This window comes from Apium graveolens, chromosome 6 (genome assembly GCF_009905375.1).
Source record: "Apium graveolens cultivar Ventura chromosome 6, ASM990537v1, whole genome shotgun sequence".
Classification (NCBI taxonomy): Eukaryota; Viridiplantae; Streptophyta; class Magnoliopsida; order Apiales; family Apiaceae; genus Apium; species Apium graveolens.
In genome coordinates this window covers 184,174,908-184,195,918 of record NC_133652.1, presented here as the reverse complement: position 1 = coordinate 184,195,918, position 21,011 = coordinate 184,174,908, and the positions used below count along the sequence as shown (strand labels likewise).

The window sequence follows — 21,011 nt, the reverse complement described above, 5'->3', positions numbered from 1 at the left end:
AATGTCGCGTGTAATAGCAGCACCTAAACAGGCAAGTGTCTCCCCCAAATACGTAATAAATCAATAAGTTAAACACTGTTTATTGTTGGGAGACTCGTTGTTTCTCTTCCACCGGGAAGAAGAAAATTTACCATGCCAAACTTAAACATGGTACCCTGTAATTTACGAAACGTATCACTTTCAGAATATAGATGAAAGATTCCAAGTTCTAGGTTCAAGGGATAGATGACGTAAAACGGATCCTCCAACCTATCCAGGTTTAGAGTAGCTCTGGGTGGTTCTTATTTGTTATCTTATAATGTCACTGTTGGAGTCTCCATAGCCACAAAGCTTATTAATCAAATACCAACCAATCTAGTATATCATCAGTGCATGCATATTGATAACTCCTGGTGGCGAGGTTGCTCCTTCGATGGCGTCCTGGATCCTTCTCCGCTGTGGTGGTGTAGCTGTGGTTAGGTTCCTACAAAACAACACCGGAAGGGGGGTTGGAGTCCCGCGGCGCCTCCGGTGTGAGAGCAAGAACTAGCTTTTTGGGAAGATGGAGATGAATATGAATGTAAGGTTGTTGTGTGTGTATGAGTGTGAAAGAATGATTAACCCCAAAACCTCACCTTCTTGGGCTATTTATAGCCCAAGGGTAGGGTTTTGGGGTTGGTACCTTTGAATCGTAGCCATTGGTTCTGGGAGCGGAGGACACTTGGCGGGAGTGGATGCTTTACACGTGTCAGCGCGGGACTGGTCGGGGAATGTTCTGAGGATCCTCTAACACGTGCCTTGATTATTCCCATGATTGATGTGTGACAGTTGTCCCCGTCACGTGCTTGGGCCAACGTCTCACGTGCTGGAGTTTATCAAGGTTCTGCTTGCGGGACTGAGCTAGTTAGGAGTGGTAGTGTGCGGGACTACTCCTTCCAGGAGTTGCGTGGGGTTAGGAGCCTAGGAGTAGGCCTCCCAGGAGCTGAATGGAGTTAGGAGCCTAGGAGTAGGCCTACCAGGAGCTGTATGGAGTAGGAGCCTAGGAGTAGGCCTACCAGGAGCCATATGTACTATCATGTGGCCCCCACTCCCTTATGCAGATTTTCTGGATGGGGGAGTGATATTGGGTTTGTTTGTAGAACATGAGTTTTTTATTATTTTGTTGGAAGGAGTTGAGCTTTTCTTGCCCCCAGTCCGGATTGCGCTGAGTTCGGCTAATCAGGACTAAGGTGGTTGTCCTTGTCACGAGTTGAGCTTTTCTTACCCCCCAGTCCAGATTGCGCTGAGTTCGGTGAATCAGGACTAAGGTGATTGTCCTTGTCAGGAGTTGAGCTTTTCTTGCCCCCCAGTCTGGATTGGGCTGAGTTCGGCTAATCAGGACTAAGGTGGTTGTCCTTGTCAGGAGTTGGGCTTTTCTTGCCCCCCATTCCGGATTGCGCTGAGTTCGGCGAATCAGGACTAAGGTGGTTGTCCTTGTCAGGAGTTGAGCTTTTCATGCCCCCAGTCCGGATTGCGCTGAGCTCGGAGAATCAGGACTAAGGTGGTTGTGCTTGTCAGGAGTTGAGCTTTTCTTGCCCCCCAGTCCGGATTGGGCTGAGTTCGGCTAATCAGGACTAAGGTGGTTGTCCTTGTGAGGAGTTGGCCTTTTCTTGCCCCCCAGTCCGGATTGCGCTGAGTTCGGCGGATCAGGACTAAGGTCTTTGTCCTTGTCAGGAGTTCAGCTTTTCTTGCCCCCAGTCCGGATTGCGCTGAGTTCGGCTAATCGGGACTAAGGTGGTTGTCCTTAGCAGGAGTTGAGCTTTTCTCGCCTCCCAGTCCGGATTGCGCTGTGTTCGGCGAATCAGGACTAAGGTGGTTGTCCTTGTCAGGAGTTGAGCTTTTCTTGCCCCCTAGTCCGGATTGCGCTGAGTTCGGCGAATCAGGACTAAGGTGGTTGTCCTTAGCAGGAGTTGAGCTTTTCTTGCCCCCTAGTCCGGATTGGGCTGAGTTCGGCTAATCAGGACTAAGTTGGTTGTCCTTGTCAGGAGTTGAGCTTTTCTTGCCCCCCAATCCGGATTGCGCTGAGTGGTGGAGTCCGGACTTGGAAGTTGAAACGGTTTTGGGGGTTTCCCCCCCAATTATTTGAATTATTACAGCTGTCTTTTTTCAAAAGACGTGCTGTAATAATGGCTCCTTATTAATGACCGTGTGTGATGGGTGGTCAAGATGTTGCCACGTGGCGTGTGGCCTTTGAGTTTTACCACGACTATAAAAGGAGACCCTGAATCCTTTCTTTTGTTTTTTACCTTCTCTAAATTTCTCTTTGCTCTCTTCCTTCTTTTCTTGTTATCTTTGAAGCTTCTCCACCGGTATTTTTTGCTGTTCCTCTGCCGTTGCTCAGTCTTCTCCAATCTCTCCAAAATTTCTCCATTTGTAAGTTTCTTTCTCTTCTTTTCTTTCTTTTAGTTTGTTGTTCGATTGGGTTTCGTGTTTCTACTATAGTGTTTGAATGCTTCTGTGTTTAGTTTTTGTTTTGATTGTTGTGTATATGTGTATGTATGTGTATATATATGTGTTTGTAGGCATGTTCTGGTTTTTGATCTGTGTTAATTGTGTTTCTGGAATTAGGGTTTTATGTTGGGGTCCGGACAATTATGTTTCTGGAATTAGGGTTTTATGTTGGGGTCCGGACTGGGATATGTAGTCCGGACTCATAGGTTAGGATTTGTGTTTTTGCAATTGGTTTGTGTTTTTGTGTTTCTGTGTCGTTTGATTTCGGGGTAGTAGGCTAGTTTTGGTTGCTTGGCTTCGAGGTTTTTGCAGTCCGGAGCGCCTGTTTAGTGGTGTATTTTTTATTGGGTCTCCAGACTGTTGCTTTTAACTTGTGATAAAAATGAATAATAGGGTAGTCCGGACCATGTAGCTTTCAAGATAAATAAACGGTAGGAGTTTTAGACTAACCTTTGTCACTTGTCTTAGGTTTATGGTCCGGACTAAAGCACTTGCCAAGGCCTTCATAACTTGTTATCCGGGGCCATCTAGTTCAGATTCTGAGTCTTCTGCTGATTCTGAACGGGTCGAGATGGGGAAGAGGGCTTCCACTTCGGACTCTGAGGCAATAACGAAGCTTACAGTTGCTAAAATATCTTCAAGAAAGGTACCCTGCATTCCGGAGGGTTTGTGGGTGGAGAATCTGGGTTATTTTATTACTAAGAGCGAGGAGATAGAAAACAGTTTTTATTTTAGGAGCATTAGGTCCGGATATGCAAGACAGCAAAATGCTGGTCTGGGACCTTACGACAGGGAAGCGTTTGATAGGAAGTTTGCGAACAACATAGTGGCTAAGGAGCACTATGAGTTCAAGGATGAGTATGCTGGGCTAGATAATGAAGCCCAAGATTCCGCGGTCTGGGCTGCTTTTCAGTTGGATCGCCGGATTGAATTGAGGTGGCCGACTCCGGACGAGAGGGCTCATCACAGGCCGGCTGATGGCTTCGTTCCAGTGTGGCTGGAGCATCTCCGGTCTGGATGGAATCCACACTGGCATTTGTTTCTAAAGCATTTGTGTAAGTATGTGTACAAGATCTCTCCAATGCAGATAACGCCTAATGGAATAAAGTGGATGACTTGGTTCATTGCCACTTGCAATCAATTTAAAGTTCAACCCACGTTCAAGCTGTGGCATCACATCTTTCACCTAGTCCGGTCCAGCCAGTTCCCTTTATACGAGCTTCAGTTCCGGGCTCCGGAGTGTGGATACGGTGGTTCTTAGAGGCCCGTTATTCAGCAATCTTCGCTGAAGTTTTGGAATGGGGAGTTAATCATGCTCCGGGGTTTGGACTTGCACTATCTCCCCGATATAGCTTCGGAAGGAGTCCGGACTCGCTTCCGTAGGGATGTGCTCCGGGGTGATGCTCTCAAGTTAATTTTTGCATTTTGTGAATGTCTGGGTTTCCAGATGACCCGAGATACTTTTATGAATCATAGAACTTTGCATAGGCTAGGCTGTAAGTAGTTTTCTTTCTTGTCCGGACCTTTGATATGTTTCTTATCTGCTTCCCTTTGTTTTTGCTTGTTGTTTTTGACTTGTGTTTTTTCTTTGTTTCTTGCAGGCTTGCCACATTATAATCCGGACATGTCGTCTTCCGCATACAGCGATGCGTTGAAGGGTCTGGGCAAGGCTTTCAAGTTGCCAAAGAAGAATGCTGCTGGTGGCTCCGGATCTAACACCTCGGCCGAGGAGGGATCTCAGAGCAATGCTGTCCCCAATCCGGAGCCTGAAGTTCATGTGAACCAATCTACTCCGGAGCACAATGTTGAGCTGGATATCGGAAATGAGTTTGATAATCTTGAGGATCTTGGGCCTATTGGGGAGATTTCGGGTGCTGATTCTGGGCGGAGGAAGAAGAGGCTCCGGACTCTTGGGTCGAAACCTCCCAGGGCTAAAAATTTTGAAGCTGGCTCTGGGTCCGGGGCTGGTAAAGGAAAAGCTGTGGATGAAGATGGTCCGGATGAAGGTGGTCCGGGGCTGGAGGAGAAAGTGGCTCGCTTCATGGCTGGGATTCCTACTCAAACAGAGTGGAGGAAGATGAATGAGTCCGGATTTGACGCCACTATGAAGGAGTGTTCCCGGCTCTGGGGTCAGGTATTTCTGCTTCCTGTTAATTTCTTGTTTCTTTGATCTGCCTTAGAATATTTTTTAAGTACCTCTATTTTTTGCAGCTTGGTGGGTATATGGCCGGTTCAGCTTCTCTTGCCTATAATGAGCTCAAAGGTCTCCGGACTTCTGTTGGTGATAAGGATGCTGAGATTAGCCGGCTCCGGGACCAAATCATCGTGAAAGATAATTCTTTGTCCGGGTTAAATAAGCATTTGAATGAAGTGACTATCCGGGCTGATAATGCTGAGAAGGAGGTTTTGGACTTAAAATCTGAATTGGCTGAGCTCCGGAGGCAAATGTCTGCTGTTCGTCCGGAGGCTGAGGTTATAGATGAATTTAAAAGATCTGAGGAGTATGATAGGGCCCTTGCCAATGCTAGTGCTCCGGAGATAGCTCGCTACTGGCTGGTTGCTGAGCGACACATCAAGACTAATCCGGAGGCCGATTGGGATAGCTTCGTCTCCGAGTTTATCAAGGCCAAGGAAGATATTGAGCTCGGATTGGGGGAACCGGAGCCATTTGACAACCCCTGTCCCAGTTTCATTCCTCCCAGTGCTCTGGACTCTTGAGTTTATTTTTTATGGACTTGCTATTTGTTAAAGACTTTTTGATACGTTTGATTCGTGTAATATTCGTACTTTGCTCCGGACTCGGTTGAGTCCGGTGAATTTGTAATGATTGCTTTCCTTGTTGTTATTTTACTCTGTTTTTATAGTTTGTTTTTCCCTTAGAATATTTTTCCAAGTAAAATTTGTTGGTCTAGTCCTGGCTAATCTTCTTGTCCGGACTAGTGGTTGCTTTTAATTAGAAAATTAATTCTAAGTAAAAGTGGTTGCTCTAGTCCTGACTGATAGCTTGTCCGGACTAATGGCTGCTTTTAGTTAGAAAATTAATTCTAAGTAAAAGTTGGTTGCTCTAGTCCTGACTAATAGCTTGTCCGGACTAGTGGCTGCTTTAAGTTAGAAAATTAATTCTAAGTCAAAGTTGGTTGCTCTAGTCCTGACTAATAGCTTGTCCGGACTAGTGGTTGCTTTTAGTTAGAAAATTAATTCTAAGTAAAAGTGGTTGTTGTAGTCCTGACTGATAGCTTGTCCGGACTAATGGCTGCTTTTAGTTAGAAAATTAATTCTAAGTAAAAGTTGGTTGCTCTAGTCCTGACTAATAGCTTGTCCGGACTAGTGGCTGCTTTAAGTTAGAAAATTAATTCTAAGTAAAAATTGGTTGCTCTAGTCCTGACTAATAGCTTGTCCGGACTAGTGGTGGCTTTTGAAAAATATGCAAGTTAAAGAAAAAACTTTTCATTGATCATTCATACAATATAGAAGGAGAAACATGTTGGTTGTTTGCCATATTGGCTACAAGTTTTTTGGTTGCTTTGTTTGCTTTTCTACTGGTAGAATTTCCTTAGCCTTAGTCCATGCCAAGTGTTTGGGACTTCTGAGCCATCCATGTTCAGGAGCTTGTAGGTTCCTGGCCTGAGGACTTCTTTGATTTTGTATGGTCCTTCCCATTTGGGCATTAACTTTCCGGTGTTTGTGGGATCTAATGCTTCAATGTCTCGAAGGACTAAGTATCCAACATAGAAGTTTTTGACTCTTGACTTCTTACTGAAATGCTCTCTTGTTTTCTCCTTGTATTTCTCCATTCTTTCCACAGCTTGGTCCCGGACCTCATCAATTAGTTCCATGTTTGTTTTGAGTCCTTCTTCATTTGCTTCTTCTTTAAAGTTTATTGCTCTGTGGGAAGGAGAGCCTACTTCAATAGGCAGCATTGCTTCTGTTCCATAAGCTAGTTTGAATGGAGTTTCTCTTGTGCTTGTCCTTGGGCTTGTCCTGTAGGACCAAAGTATGCTTGGTAGTTCTTCTGGACACTTGCTTTTGCTTTCTTTGAGTCTTTTCTTGATACCTCGGAGCAGGATTCTGTTGGTTACTTCTACTTGGCCATTTCCTTGGGGATATACCACTGATGATTTTTTGTGCTTGATCCCGCGCTCCTGGAGGTAGGACTCGAACTCTGATCCAATGAATTGAGGTCCATTGTCTGATACTAGGACTCGTGGTATCCCAAACCTCATCAAAATGTTGTCCATAAACTTTATGCAGTCTTGCTGATTGATTGTCCTCATTGCTTTTGCTTCAACCCATTTTGTCATGTAGTCAATAGAGACTAGTAGGTACCTGAGGTCTCCTTTTGCTCGAGGGAAGGGTCCCATGATATCAATACCCCAAACAGCGAAGGGGATAGGTGACAGGACCGAGGATGGTAGGACTGGGCTTATCCGGGACACATTGCTGAAGAGATGGCATTCCTTGCACTTCTTGACGAATTCTATTGCATCCTGATGAATTGTTGGCCAGTAGTAGCCTTGTCTTATGATCTTATGAGCTAGGGCTTTTGCAAACATATGGTCTCCGCATATCCCTTCATGCACTTCTGCCAAACAGTACTTTGCTTCTTCTGGGCCAATGCACTTCAGGATAGGAGATGAGAAGGTCCTGCGGTAGAGTACTCCTTTTTCGAGGAAAAACTTGGCTGCTTTTGCTTTCAATCTTTGAGCTTTTCCTTTATCTTCTGGGAGCTCCCCTTTGTCCAAGTATTTTATGAAGGGAGTCATCCAATTTTGAGTGCTTTCTATTTCCAAGACCTCTCCGAATTCAATGGATGGTTTGTGGAGTTCTTCGAAGTAGACTGAGCAGTCCAGATCTGATGAATTCTGGACTAATTTGGATAGGATATCCGCTTCTTTATTTTCTTCTCGGCATATCTGAAGGACTTGATGGCTTGGGATTGAGGCTAAGTAGCTCTGAACCAGTGCTTGGTACTTCTCTAGAGTAGGGTCCTTTGCTATGTATTCTCCATTTGTTTGCTTGACCACTATCTGGGAGTCGCTGTGGATTTTTAAGTCCTGGACCCTTAGAGTCCGGGAGAGCTTTAGTCCTGCGATCAACGCCTCATATTCTGCTTGATTGTTTGTTGGTGGGAAGCTGAAGGATATAGCTGTCTTAATCTTGAATCCTTCTGGACTCCTGAGTATGAGTCCGGCTCCTGACCTCTCGGTTGTTGAAGAACCATCTACCTTTAAGGTCCAGGCTCCCGGACTAATCTCCTTTTTTGGCTCCTGATCCATGTCCATTGGTTCTTGGTCTTCTTCCGGGAAGTTGCATTCGATTATGAAATCTGCAAGAGCTTGAGCTTTGATTGCAGTCCTGGGGATGAAGCTTAGGTTGAACTGGCTCAATTCCACAGCCCAATTAACAAGTCTTCCCGAGATATCTGGCTTGTGGATTATTTTCCTTAATGGTTGATTTGCCACTACTCTGATTTCCATCCCTTGGAAGTAGTGCCTGAGTTTCCTTGAGGTTGTAACCAAAGCAAAGGCAAACTTCTCCAATCTTGGGTATCTTGTTTCTGTATCTTTTAAGACCTGGCTTACATAGTAGACTGGTTGATGTGTTCCATTCTCTTCCCTGATTAAGGCAGCTTCTACGGCTTGTGCTCCTGCTGACAAGTATAAGTAGAGAGGCTCTCCTGGCTTAGCTTTAGTTAGGACTGGTGGTTGAGAGAAGTAGGATTTGATTTCCTCGAACGCTTTCTGGCACTCAGGATTCCAGTTTACCACTTTCTTGTTGGTTGCTCCTTTGAGCAAATCAAATAAAGGTAGGCACCTCTCTGCTAGTTTTGAGACAAATCTCCTGAGTGCTGCTAGTGATCCTGCTAGCTTCTGCACATCTTTTTGGGTCCTGGGAGCTTTCATCTCCTAGATTGCTTTTATTTTCTCCGGATTGGCTTCTATGCCTCTGTTGCTGATCATGAATCTTAGGAACATGCCTGCTCCTACTCCGAAGGTGCATTTCTCCGGATTTAGCTTGAGCTGGTTCTTCCTTAGGTTTTCAAAGCATCCCTCCAGATCTTCCACATGCCCTGGTATAGTTGTTGATTTGGAAATCATGTCGTCGATATAGCACTCCAAATTCCTCCCATTCCGGGACTTGAATATCTTGTTCATTGCTCTTTGGTAAGTGGATCCTGCGCTGGTAAGCCCGAAAGGTAGCATCACATAAGCGTAGACTGCCATGTGAGTTATGAATGTTGTCTTAGGAATGTCCTTTGGTTCATCTTTATCTTGTTGTATCCAGAGAAGGTGTCCATGAAACTTAGCATTACATGTCCTGAGGTGGCATCTATCAGTTGATCAATGTTTGGAAGTGGATACGGGTCCTTCGGGCATGCATTATTTAGGTCAGTGTAGTCCACACACATTCTCCATTAGCCGTTGGACTTCTTAACCATGATCACATTAGCTAGCCACTCCAGATATTTGATTTCTTTGATGATTCCTACTTTGAGTAGCTTTTCTACTTCTTCGTCAATGGCTCTTTGTCTCTCCGGAGCAAAGTTCTTCTCTTTTGTTTTACTGGTTTCCTGTTGGGGTTGACATCCAAGCTGTGCATTGCTATGGATTCATGTAGTCCTGGCATGTCCCTTGGACTCCAGGAAAAAACATCTCTGTACTCCCGGAGTATGGATACTAATCTCTCCTTGAAGGACTCCTCGAGTCCTGACCCAACTTTCACTTTTTTTCTAGAATTGCTTTCATCTACCTGGACTTCTTCTGTTTCAACTGCGGCTTCAATTTTTTCTTGTTCTTTGTTTGAAATCATTTGATGAATCCGGGCTTCAGAGTTCTTCTTTAGATATTTGTTTACTTGTTCAGGTTCTTTGGTTGCTTGCATGGTAGAACAAGGTTGGTTTAGGACTCGACTTGTCTTGTCTAGTACCATGACTTGGTTGCCTGCCAGTTCTTCTGGACTTGTTTTGTTTGCTTCTTCCCTTGTCCGGGCTCGGTGCTTCTTCATGTTTTGTTGCTTGCGGAGGACCGTAGCCTTCCTCTTGTTATCTTGATGGGTTTCTGCCATAACTAACCCCTGGTTGTAGCATGTTTCAGCGACTCCATAGTCTCCTTTAGTCTCTCCGACTCCTGTTGGGGTTGGGAATTTGATCTTGAGATGGGAGATTGAAGTTATTGCTTGCATCATGGTTAGGGCTGATCTGCCAATGATTCCGTTGTATGAAGAAGGGGCATTGATCACATAAAATTTGATGACATGAGTCACTTGGTTAGGAGCAGATCCAAAAATGACTGGCAAATACAAAGTTCCTTGGATTGGGACTAAGTTGTGGCCGAAGCCATAGAGTGGGTCTTCTCGACATTCATTTGAGCGGACACTCCCTAACTGCATTCTATCCACTGTGTGCTTGAAGAGAATATTTACTGAGGAGCCATTGTGTATGAGCATTCTTCTTACTTCATTATCAAAGATGTCTAGAGTGACAACCAAAGCTGTATTGTGATGAGGGTTAACTCCTTCGTAGTCCTTGCTGCTAAAGGATATCACCATGTTTGGGAGTGATTGGATTGAGAGCACTTCTTCGCCGAAGTCCGAGCTTCGGGGTGGGGAGTAGGATCCGCCTAGGACCACATTGACTATATTCTTTCCTTTCTTCTGCGTTTCCCCTCTGCTTTGGTCCCGACCTAAGTATTTGTTCATATTCCCCTTCTTCACTTGGTCCTCAATGAAGTACTTGAGTGATAAGCAATTCTCGGTTTTGTGGCCATGGGTCTCGTGATAATCACATTGCCTATTGTAGGGCCTGCTCTCCGGAGGAGTTTGCATTGGCTTTGGAGGATAATAGAAAGGCTTCTCTTTGACTTCTTTCAAGATTTCCTCCCAGGTCATGTTGAGAGGAGTCCAGTCCGGCTCCTGCTTCGGCTCTCGAGCTTGCTTCACGGGTCCTGGGTCGCTGTTCGACTCCTTCTTAGGACCAAGTCTTTGGAAAACCGGGTTTGCTTGTCTTTCTTGGCTTTGGTTGCTTTGCTTGAATTTCTTGTCCTGATGGTAACCCCCTTTCGTTCGGTCATCAGTGTTTTTACTCCTGGACCCCCCATTCTGGGTCATTCTCATTTCCTGGAGCACATCAGTTTCCTTAATGAATCTGGCAGCCATGGAATAAGCTGCTGCCAGACTTTGCGGCTCCTTATTGATTAGCTCCACAATATACCTTTCGTTATGCTCTAGGTCCAGGTTTCTTCTAAAAATGCTTAAAGCTTCCCTCTCATCTAGATTTGAAACTTTATTGATTGCTTCCTGGAACCGGCGCATGTATGCAGAGAGGGACTCATTGTCGTGTTGCCGGATCGTCTCCAGGTGACACATGTGCATTTCGTGCGTTTTGTTCGCCCGAAATCTCCTAAGGAAAGAGGCTCGAAATTCCTTCCAGGAGTGGATGCTGCGGGAGGGGATTCTGCTGAACCATCTCTGGGCCCCTCCCTTAAGGGTTGAAGCGAAGAACCTTGATTTCGTCAAGTCGTTGTAGTAGTATATCTGCGCTATCTGCTCAAAGTAGTTCAGGTGTTCCTCCGGGTCTCCTAGACCATCAAAGGAGCCAAAGTTGTAATGTTTCAAGTTCCACTGCCGGGGGATAGCTTCTAAGGAGTGGCTGAAAGGGGTGAGTGTTTCTCCAATCTCCACTCCTGAGTCTCTGTCCATCTTCCTCTGCAATTCATAGATCATGTCTTTGAGGTCCTTCTGCTTCTCTTCTTCTTCATCATCAGAAATCAGCTCCGGAGTAGGGTCTCTCCGGGTTCTTTTGCTCCTAGACTTGGCCAACAGCTTCTCTTCTTCTTATTGCATTCTTTTTTGGATCTTTAGCTCGAGCTTTGCTTCTTCTTCTTTCCTGATTTGCTCCCGGACTTCTTCCAACTTTCTCTGTTTACCAGCTTCTGCTTCTTTCTTGCCTTGATCTTTTTTGCTTTTCTTTCCTTTCGCTCCAATGCGGTCGAACACAGACCTCTTTGATTGCTGGGAGTCCCCGGACTCCTCCGGCTCCTCCTCTAGTTCTGCCTCTTCTTGGAGCCGGGTCTGATCCTGTCTGTATAGTCTGATTGCTTCTGCTAGTTCATCGCTTATAAGGTTGGCCATGTACTCTTCGGCTACCGGGACATTGGTGTACTTGTACTGATTGAGCTCTATGAGGGTCCTGGCATCCCTGGTGCTTACAATTCTCTCCACTGCGGGAGTCTGTAGTGGTTGCTCCTGGAACGTTTCTCTCTCGGCTCCTGGGTCAAGGGCCTGGGAGTGGTCCGGCTCCTGGACCTGAGCACTAGCAGATGGTCTTCCAGAGGTATTCTTTCCTGGTCTTTCCATTTCTCAACAATACCAACAACAAATAACAACAATATGCCACAGAGAATATCGGTCTATGGTTGCTTTATGAAATTTGCAAAAACTACCCAGAGTAACAATAAAAACCAACAAGTAGCTTCCTGGGAGCAGTTCAAACAATTTTATGGGACTATTCAACGATGAAGTACAACGCAAACGCCATATTCCAACTAGAGCAATAACGATTAAAACTAACGACAGCTCACACAAACGTGGCTTAAATCAACAAAACGGGCTAACACAAACGTGGCCTAAAATAACAAAACAGGCTCACACAAACGTGGCCTAAAATAACAAGCACACACAAACATGGTCGAAATAAACAACATTCATGCTTATGGAAAATGTGGGTTGCTTGGATTCTTACAAGTTTGAATAAATGGACTCTTTGAAGAGTTTGTTGATGAAGACGAATCCAGGGGCACCGAGACCCAAGGATGGAGCGACCCCTCCTTCTAGCGCCAAATGATAACTCCTGGTGGCGGGGCTGCTCCTTCGACGGCGTCCTGGATCCTTCTCCGCTGTGGTGGTGTAGCTGTGGTTGGGTTCCTACAAAACAATACCGGAAGGGGGGTTGGAGTCCCGCGGCACCTCCGGCGTGAGAGTAAGAACTAGCTTTTTGGGAAGATGGAGATGAATATGAATGCAAGGTTGCTATGTGTATGTATGAGTGTGAAAAAATGATTAACCCAAAAACCTAACCTTCTTGGGCTATTTATAGCCCAAGGGTAGGGTTTTGGGGTTGGTACCTTTGAATCGTAGCCATTGGTTCTGGAAGTGGAGGACACCTGGCGGGAGTGGATGCTTTACATGTGTCAGCGCGGGACTGGTCGCGGAATGTTCTGAGGATCCTCTGACACGTGCCTTGATTATTACGATGATTGATGTGTGACAGTTGTCCCCGTCACGTGCTTGGGCCAACATCTCACGTGCTGGGGTTTATCAAGGTTCAGCTTGCGGGACTGAGCTAGTTAGGAGTGGTAGTGTGTGGGACTACTCTTTCCAGGAGCTGCGTGGGGTTAGGAGCCTAGGAGTAGGCCTCCCAGGAGCTGAATGGAGTTAGGAGCCTAGGAGTAGGCCTACCAGGAGCTGTATGAAGTAGGAGACTAGGAGTAGGCCTACCAGGAGCCATATGTACTATCACATATCACATGTAACAGGGTTGTACCGCAAATTAATTGATATCCTTAGAGGGTGTACAACAGTCATTTTTCTCATACTCATAACTAGTACCACTATGACGGTATGGTATTTACAGCTTAGCTTAAATAATTACTATTGTTAAGTGACATTTATATCCACTTAAAGCGCTTTATAAACACTCGAATTGGTGTTATGTATTGAAGTTGTTTATGTATTTGATGCGTTTTCGTAGTGTTTTACATTTCAGGGCATAAATGAAGGAAGGAGGAGATTTAGCATTGTTTTGGTGCTAAATTGGTGTTAGGAAGATGCCTCAGATGATTGCTTGTTGATCGCCATCAAAAACCAGCCAATAAAGCAGAAGTCGGAAATTTTTCCAGAAGCTTAGGGCGCCCGCGTTGTGTCAGCGCGCGCCCGCGCCGGTTGTCATGCTAGCATAGGTTCATGTGTTATTGTTATGCATGATTTGTAGATAATTTTAACCATCTTACTTGCCCTATGTAATCACGATAGATAACTTGCACATTAAACCGTTATGTTGTCAAATTTTATAGACATATAGGTTCTTAACATAATTGATGTCTATTCAGCTTCTATCTCTTTTGTGGATGTCTGGAAGTAGGGTATTCGTACAACGAAAGTTGGCGTTTAATAGTTTCGTGTTATCTGATTAGTTGTCATCACCATTACATGCTAAGGTTAGGAACAATGACTTTGAAGTAGTAATGAAGTTAGAATCCCATGTTTGTCTCATATAAGTAATTCAACCTTAATTCTCTTAGTTAATTCTAGTTAGTATAATCTCTTAGTTTTATAAAAACCCAAATTGTTAATTGTCTTAGCATTGAACGATAACCATATCATTGTTGCATAAGTTCATAGATTGAAGTTAACCTAAACCAGTCTCTGTGGAAACGAACTAGAAAGAATTCTATATTACTTGTGAACACGTATACTTGCGTGTAAATTTAGCGCGTGTTTTCGTCCTAACAAGTTTTTGGCGCCGCTGCCGGGGACTCGGTGTTAATTTTTAGTTTATGTGATTGACATCAGTGGTCGTTAAAGTTCACTGACTCAGATATTATACTTATTTGTTTACTTGTTGCTTTTTCAGGTACTATAGAGAGCGTGTATGTTAACGCGTTCTCCGTCTCGAAACAGAACACTGGATAAAGCGGAGGAATAAGTTGAAGAAGTAGTAGAAGTTCTTGTTGAGGAGAAAGTAGAAGAAGAAGTCTTAGTTGAGAAACTTGAAGAAGAAGCGATCGTTGCAATTGGAGAACCAGTAGCAAATCCGAAAGCTTTGATGGATTATTTTCAACCGAAGATCAATGATATTCAGTCTAGCATTGTCAGACCAGCCATCGCGTCTAACACTTTTGAAATCAAGGCTAGCACAATTCAGATGGTGCAGAACTCAGTCCAGTTTACGGGTTCTCCAACAGAAGATCCCAACATGCATATTAGAGATTTCATCGAGATCTGCGATACTTTCAAATTCAACGATGTTTCTGAAGACGCTGTTAAGCTGAGGCTTTTCACATTCTCTCTGAGGGATAAAGCTAATTGTTGGTTGCATTCTCTACCACCATGCTCTCTTACTACTTGGGAAGATCTTGCTCAAAAGTTTCTTACTAAATTCTTCCCTATGGCTAAGACAGCTGTAATCAGAAACACTCTGAATTAATTTATGCAGCACTCAGGAGAGTCTTTATGTGAATCTTGGGACTGTTATAAGGAGATGCTTAGAAAGTGTCCTCATCATGGGATGCCTGACTGGATGATTATCAATTACTTTTAGAATGGCTTGGGAGCACAGTCAAGACACATGCTTGATGCAGCATCAGGTGGAGCCTTATGAGCTAAGAGCTACTATGAAGCTTATGAGTTGATTGAAATGATGGCTGCTCATGAATACCAGAACCCTTCTCAGAGACTACCTCAAGGCAAGGTATCAGGAATTCTGGAGGTGGATGCAGCTACTGCTATAGCTGCTCAGCATAAGGCTTTAACAATGAAGGCGGATTCTTTGGCTAATTATGGAGTTAATCAAATCACTAGTGTGTGTGTGAGCTTTGTGCTGGTGCACATGAGATGGAGCAATGTGCTATTTCTAGTGAATTAGCTCAGTTCGTCAGCAACTTTCAGAGGTCGCAACAACCAGTTCCATCCACCAATCATCCTAACAACTGTAATCATCCTAACTTCAGATGGAGCAACACTCAGAATGTGGTGCAACAGCCTTATTAGCAGTATGCAGCAAAAGAATTCAACCCTCCTAGTTTTCAGCAACTGCAATATGCACCAAGATAATAACTCCAACTTCAACAATCTAATGAAAAATCTGAATTGGAGGAGTTGGGGCTCATGTGCAAGAGCCAATACCTTGCTGAATTGACAACCCGGTATTCTTTCTAGTGACACAAAAGTTCCAGGCAAGAAGGAAGCAAAAGAGCATGTTAAGGAAATCACATTGAGGTCTGGGAAGGTTGTGAATCCTGAAAAATCTCAAGTTCCAGAAAATGAAGTTGCGGTTGAGGAAGATGTGAATAAGGAAGCAGAAGTGGAACCAAGGAAGAAAATTGTGGAACACACTCCTCCTGAGGGTAATATAGGGGATAAACAGATATATCCTCCACCTCCTTTTCCTAAGAGGCTGCAAAAGCAGAAGTTGAATAAGCAATTTACTAAGTTTCTAGAGGTGTTCAAGAAACTTCATATCAACATACCTTTTGCTGAAACTCTTAAACAGATGCCTAGTTATACGAAGTTTATGAAAGGTATTCTCTCTCGAAAAGTGAAGCTCGATGACTTAGAGACCGTTGCTCTCACGGAGGAATGCAGTGTTGTGTTGCAACAGAAGTTGCCTCCGAAGCTTAAAGATCCTAGAAGCTTCACTATTCCTTGCACTATCGAAAACTTGTTGTTCGATAAGTGTTTATGTGATTTGGGAACTAGCATGAATCCGATGCCTTTGTCTGTCTTCAAGAAGTTGGATTTACCTTATCCAAAGCCTACTTATCTGTTCTTACAATAGGCCGATCGTTCTATTACATATCCGTGAGGCATTGTGGAGGATGTCTTGGTCAAGGTGGACAAACTCATTTTCCTGCTGATATTGTAATTCTTGATTTTGAGGATGATAATAAGATTCTAGTAATCTTGGGAAGACCATTCTTGGCTATTGGCCGAACCTTTATTGATGTACAGAAGGGTAAGCTCACTATGCGAGTGCTGGATCAGGATGTGACGTTCAATGTTTTAATGCCATGAATTTCCCTCCTGATAATAAGGAGTGCTTAAAAGTGAAATTGGTCGATTTCGTGGTTACTTCAGAACTTGATCAATTGCTAAGGTCTGATGCCTTAGATAAAGCCTTGTTGGGAAATTCTGATAGTGAAGATGATGAAGGTGACGAGCAGTTACAGTATTTGAATGCTTCTCCTTGGAAGCGAAGGCTGGATATGCCTTTTGAATCTCTTGGCATGTCAGAACTCAAAAATGTTGAGGGGCGTCTCAAACCATCTATTGAGGAAGCTCATACACTTGAGCTTAAACCATTGCCTGAATACTTGAGGTATGCGTTTTTAGGTGATGCATCTACTTTGTATGTTATTATTATATCTGACCTTTCAGGTAGTGATGAGGAAAAGCTCTTGAGAATTTTGAGAGAGTTCAAATCGGCAATTAGATGGACTATAGCAGATATCAAGGGAATCATCCCTTCTTATTGTATACATAAAATTCTGCTAGAGGAAGGAAGCAAGCCGATTGTTGAGCAACAAAGAAGGCTAAATCCGATTATGAAGGAGGTCATGATAAAGGAAATTCTCAAATGGCTAGATGCAGGGATCATCTATCCTATTTCTGACAGTTCTTGGGTGAGCCCAGTTCAGTGTGTGCCGAAGAAAGGAGGCATCACAGTGGTTGCTAATGAAAAGAATGAGCTCATTCCTACTTGAACAGTCATGGGGTGGAGAGTTTGTATGGATTACAGGAAGCTGAATAAAGCAACAAGGAAGGATCACTTCCCGCTTCCTTTTATTGATCAGATGCTTGACAGGTTGGCCGGACATGAATATTATTGTCTTCTGGATGGCTATTCAGGTTATAATCAGATTTGCATTGCTCTAGAAGATCAAGAAAAGACTACCTTCACTTGTCCATTTGGTACTTTTGCCTTCAGAAGAGTTTCTTTTGGGTTACGTGGTGCACCTGCCACATTCCAGAGATGTATGATGGCTCTTTTCTTTGACATGATTGGTCAGAATGTGGAGGTATTCATGGATGACTTTTCTGTATTCAGGGATTCTTTCGACGAGTGCTTGCAAAATCTTGGCGCAATTCTTAAAAGGTGTGTAACACCCCCAAATCCGGGGTCGGGGATCCGGGTTGTCACGAGTTCCATTTCCCTTAACAACACCCAATCTTAATAAATAATCAACTACTCTGTACTGTGACCCCACAATAAACACACACACCACAAGTTATAGTGTCAGAGATGAATATCCAAAAATAATCACAAGTCGTTTTATTCCACAATTATATGCCAATACACCTTAAACAGGTTTCTGAATAAATTTACATTTCTTTGCCATTATTACAATTCATAAATATACATAATCTGATACATCAAAAGTTGAAAGCCTAGCCTATTGGTAGTTCCTACCTCAGCTATGGCGGCATCAGTGCTTCTAGAAAACTGCGGAACGTCTCCTAACCTCTTGCGAATCGGGAGCTTGGTCCGGTTCATCTTGTCTATCTGATGTTGTGTGATGAAAGAAGAAAGCAAGGGTGAGCAGCAAGCCCACCAAAATAATATGTATAATGATTAACAATATATGAGCCTTCTCATAGTACTCATGAAAGTCTTGGTCAAAAGAAATGAACCAAGTTGATATCTTAATACGATGAAGTCGCAAAATATTCAGTATATATATATATACATATATACTTTTCAAAATATTGGAAGTCCTCTTCCATGCATAATATACACAAAGTCCCAGTGTATAACTGTATAAAAAAAATATCGTTGCAAGGTGATCTCATATATCTAACCTTGTCTCAACGTTTTTCTGAAAATCTTTGTCATTCATAAGATAATTATTAATTAGATATAAGTTTAAAAGATGAAGTTACAAGATACCCCAATATACTTATATCTTTCCCAAATACTACTTGAACTACCACCGTTCAAGTTATAATTAGCTTCAAAAGTTCATCACATAGATGAGACTATAAGGCAAGATTTGAATAGATTAAATCTTTAAAATATTATCAAAATAAAATGAAGTTACGAGATACTTCATTTGATGTAAACATCATTTTGAAAACTTGACCCTGCCAACACTCAACAATCGCCCAACCGTAGCCTTTCTATCAAAGTGCTCTGGGTAGTGTTGCAGAAATTATCCAATTGGATGATGAACTCATTACGGGAGTTTGCCGCGCCAGGAAGACCACTTACGATGATCAGTCGTAGTAGTACAACCCCACCATTTTCTACATGTAGAGGAGAACCTGTCGGATTTACTTGTCAACCGAACACTGAACTCCTAAGGAATGGACCGCCTTAGCGGAACTTCCAGGCCATTTGGGCCAATATAATAAGGCTGGGTCGGCGCTACTCGGCCACTTACGCCACTCCTAGTTCAGATGAAATCCATGACTCTGAAACGTAAAGCTTGTCCCCACTTTCCCCCAAGTAGAAACTTGTTGATACGGCTCCACCAAGAAGTCGTATCTATTTGGAAAGGAGAACTCACCGATATTTCCCAGGCGATGTCTGTTAATGGATTAACTTGTTCCAAGAATTTTACTTCCCGAGTGTTGGGTAAGTAATCAATTCATTTATCAAAACAGCAACCTTGTTGCGAATATAAAACACACCACAGAGCCGGATCCCTCAGGTTTTGAGCGAGTATTTAAATCCCCTTCGAAAGGAGGATCTTAAAAAAAATGAGTTTTGGGATCCGCTCTAACTTTTAAAAAAATCATTTTGAAGACTCGCAAAACATTTTTAAGAATGTTTGGAGTGAAGCTGATTTAATGAAGTAAATCAGTCCCCAGAATATTTAGAAAATATCTGAATATTATTATTTAAATAATATTCCCATAAAGAATAATCTTTATAAAATAATTGAAGTAGAAATATTAAAACTTATACTTGAAATGAATAGCAAATAATCAAAGATATACTTATACGAAAGTAATATCTTTATTTGAATAATCAAAAGTAAGTTTGATTATCGACACCTTATTCTTTAATACAATAAAGAATATTATTAAGTAATAAGCGGAGTCATAATACCTCGAATGAATACTATAAATAATATTCATAAAATAAAGGAGTCATACATCCTCAAATGAATATCCAAGTAATATTCAATAATAATATAAACTGAGTCATAAGCCCTCGAATGAATATTCAAATAATATTCAAATAATAAAATAAACTGAGTCATAAGCCCTCGAATGAATACTCAAATTAATATTCAATTAAGTAAAATAAAGGTATCGAATAAACCTTATTCGATCCATAGTTTTAAAAACTATATCCATATATATATAAATATATATATATATATATATAATATACTCGGGAACATCGACTCCCGGTTTAGAAATATGTTCACCTTTTATCCCCTATACTAAGGGTATACGCAACTACTTGCTTATTTCTAGCATAGGTATTATGCAATTATAAGCATTGAAATCAACAGATAGATAACCAGATTACGAAACAGACATGCATATATACCATATCAGCATGCTCCAATATATCGCAAAATTTGCTAATAACAATCATGCACTATTACAAGATAATGCATATACATATATTTACATCACAACAACAGTATATCGGGTAGAAAACTTGCCTGAGCGACTGGGGGTTACGAATGGCTCGGGACGAGTCTGGTAACCTATAAACAACAAGTAAGTTGGAATTAAACCAAAGTCACTTGTAAATCTATACTCTAACCAACTCAGACTCTAACGCTCGTTTTGCGTTTACTGATTCTCTTAAGTCACTCGAGTACCCTCGGCTCCACCATTTTTAATAATTTAACCTTTACGAGTTTTAAGGCAATTCCTTCGCGAGTGTCTTACCAACTGCCTAACACACTTACCATAAATGTTTCATGCATTAATTAACCCTTTTTGGTCTTTAACCTATGTTTCAAAGTAAGGAGAGGGGAAAAGTTTCGTTCGCGAAACGCCATTACTTGAAATGGTCGTTTCTCCTAAACCGTGCATCGGAATCGAACGAACTACATATCAAAACGAAGCTCGTAACATGAGCTATCTAAACATGGCATTTGTCATAATCTAGCAGGGGGTTCTCGGGTCCTAATGTTATGCACAAAAACAATCCAAAGAAAATCGAACGTTACGACGGCTATGTTTACGCGATTACCAATGTTTAAACTACTCCAATTAACCACCAACCAACTCATAACCATCAATACAACAAAACTTCACCTAAACCATACCACATCAGTCCATAATCTCCAAGGTTTTCAACTCAAACAACCACAATCAAGACTATGAACTATAATCAAGCTTCAATTACCAAAAACACTTCCAAATCAAACCAAACTACTAATAATCACAATCCATGCTTCTCATTTCACAACACCAACCATTAAACTTACTAACAAATAAAGTAAAGGCTAGGGTTTGAAGTTTATACCTTCCTTGGGAGGTGTTAAGTTGCTAGGAAGCCTTAGGGAGCCTCCTACAAGCTTGATCTTTCCAAAGAAATCAAGAACACAAAGTTAGGCTTTGAAGTTTCTAAAAGTCCGATTTAAAGAACTGTAAAAATGAGGGTCTTACCATGATTATTTGGACGAGACTTGTGAACAAGAGTTGTAGGCCATCTCAATACCTTTCCAATGAGCTATAGAACACAATATTTGAGTGAGAAATGAAGGAGATACAGCAGTTTTAGTGTTCTGGTTCTGTTTTGGCCGAGAGCATGAAGAACAATGCCTTGGTTTCTTTTTGATTTTGATGAAAAATGATTT

General features: G+C 42.5%; 1 protein-coding gene and 1 non-coding gene across 2 annotated transcripts; one reads left to right on the top strand and one right to left on the bottom strand.

Annotated features, from left to right (window-relative positions):
* Positions 1-3,781: 3,781 nt before the first annotated feature.
* On the top strand, positions 3,782-5,238 carry LOC141665627 (uncharacterized). The gene is made up of 3 exons (XM_074471612.1): positions 3,782-3,965; positions 4,071-4,603; positions 4,681-5,238. Exons 1-3 carry the CDS (start codon positions 3,782-3,784, stop codon positions 5,185-5,187), a joined length of 1,224 nt encoding a protein of 407 aa, XP_074327713.1. The 3' UTR covers positions 5,188-5,238.
* Positions 5,239-14,647: 9,409 nt separating this feature from the next.
* On the bottom strand, positions 14,648-14,754 carry LOC141669797 (small nucleolar RNA R71). The gene has a single exon (XR_012554055.1). It is a non-coding gene; the product is annotated as a small nucleolar RNA R71 (small nucleolar RNA).
* Between the last annotated feature and the right edge of the window lie 6,257 nt (positions 14,755-21,011).

Excerpts from the sequence above, each read along its gene's own strand:
- LOC141665627 (XM_074471612.1), top strand. The coding sequence starts at position 3,782 with ATGCTCCGGGGTTTGGACTTGCACTATCTCCCCGATATAGCTTCGGAA. Across the intron at positions 3,966-4,070 it reads AACTTTGCATAGGCTAGGCT|GCTTGCCACATTATAATCCG; the intron begins GTAAGTAGTTTT and ends TGTTTCTTGCAG. Across the intron at positions 4,604-4,680 it reads GTTCCCGGCTCTGGGGTCAG|CTTGGTGGGTATATGGCCGG; the intron begins GTATTTCTGCTT and ends TATTTTTTGCAG.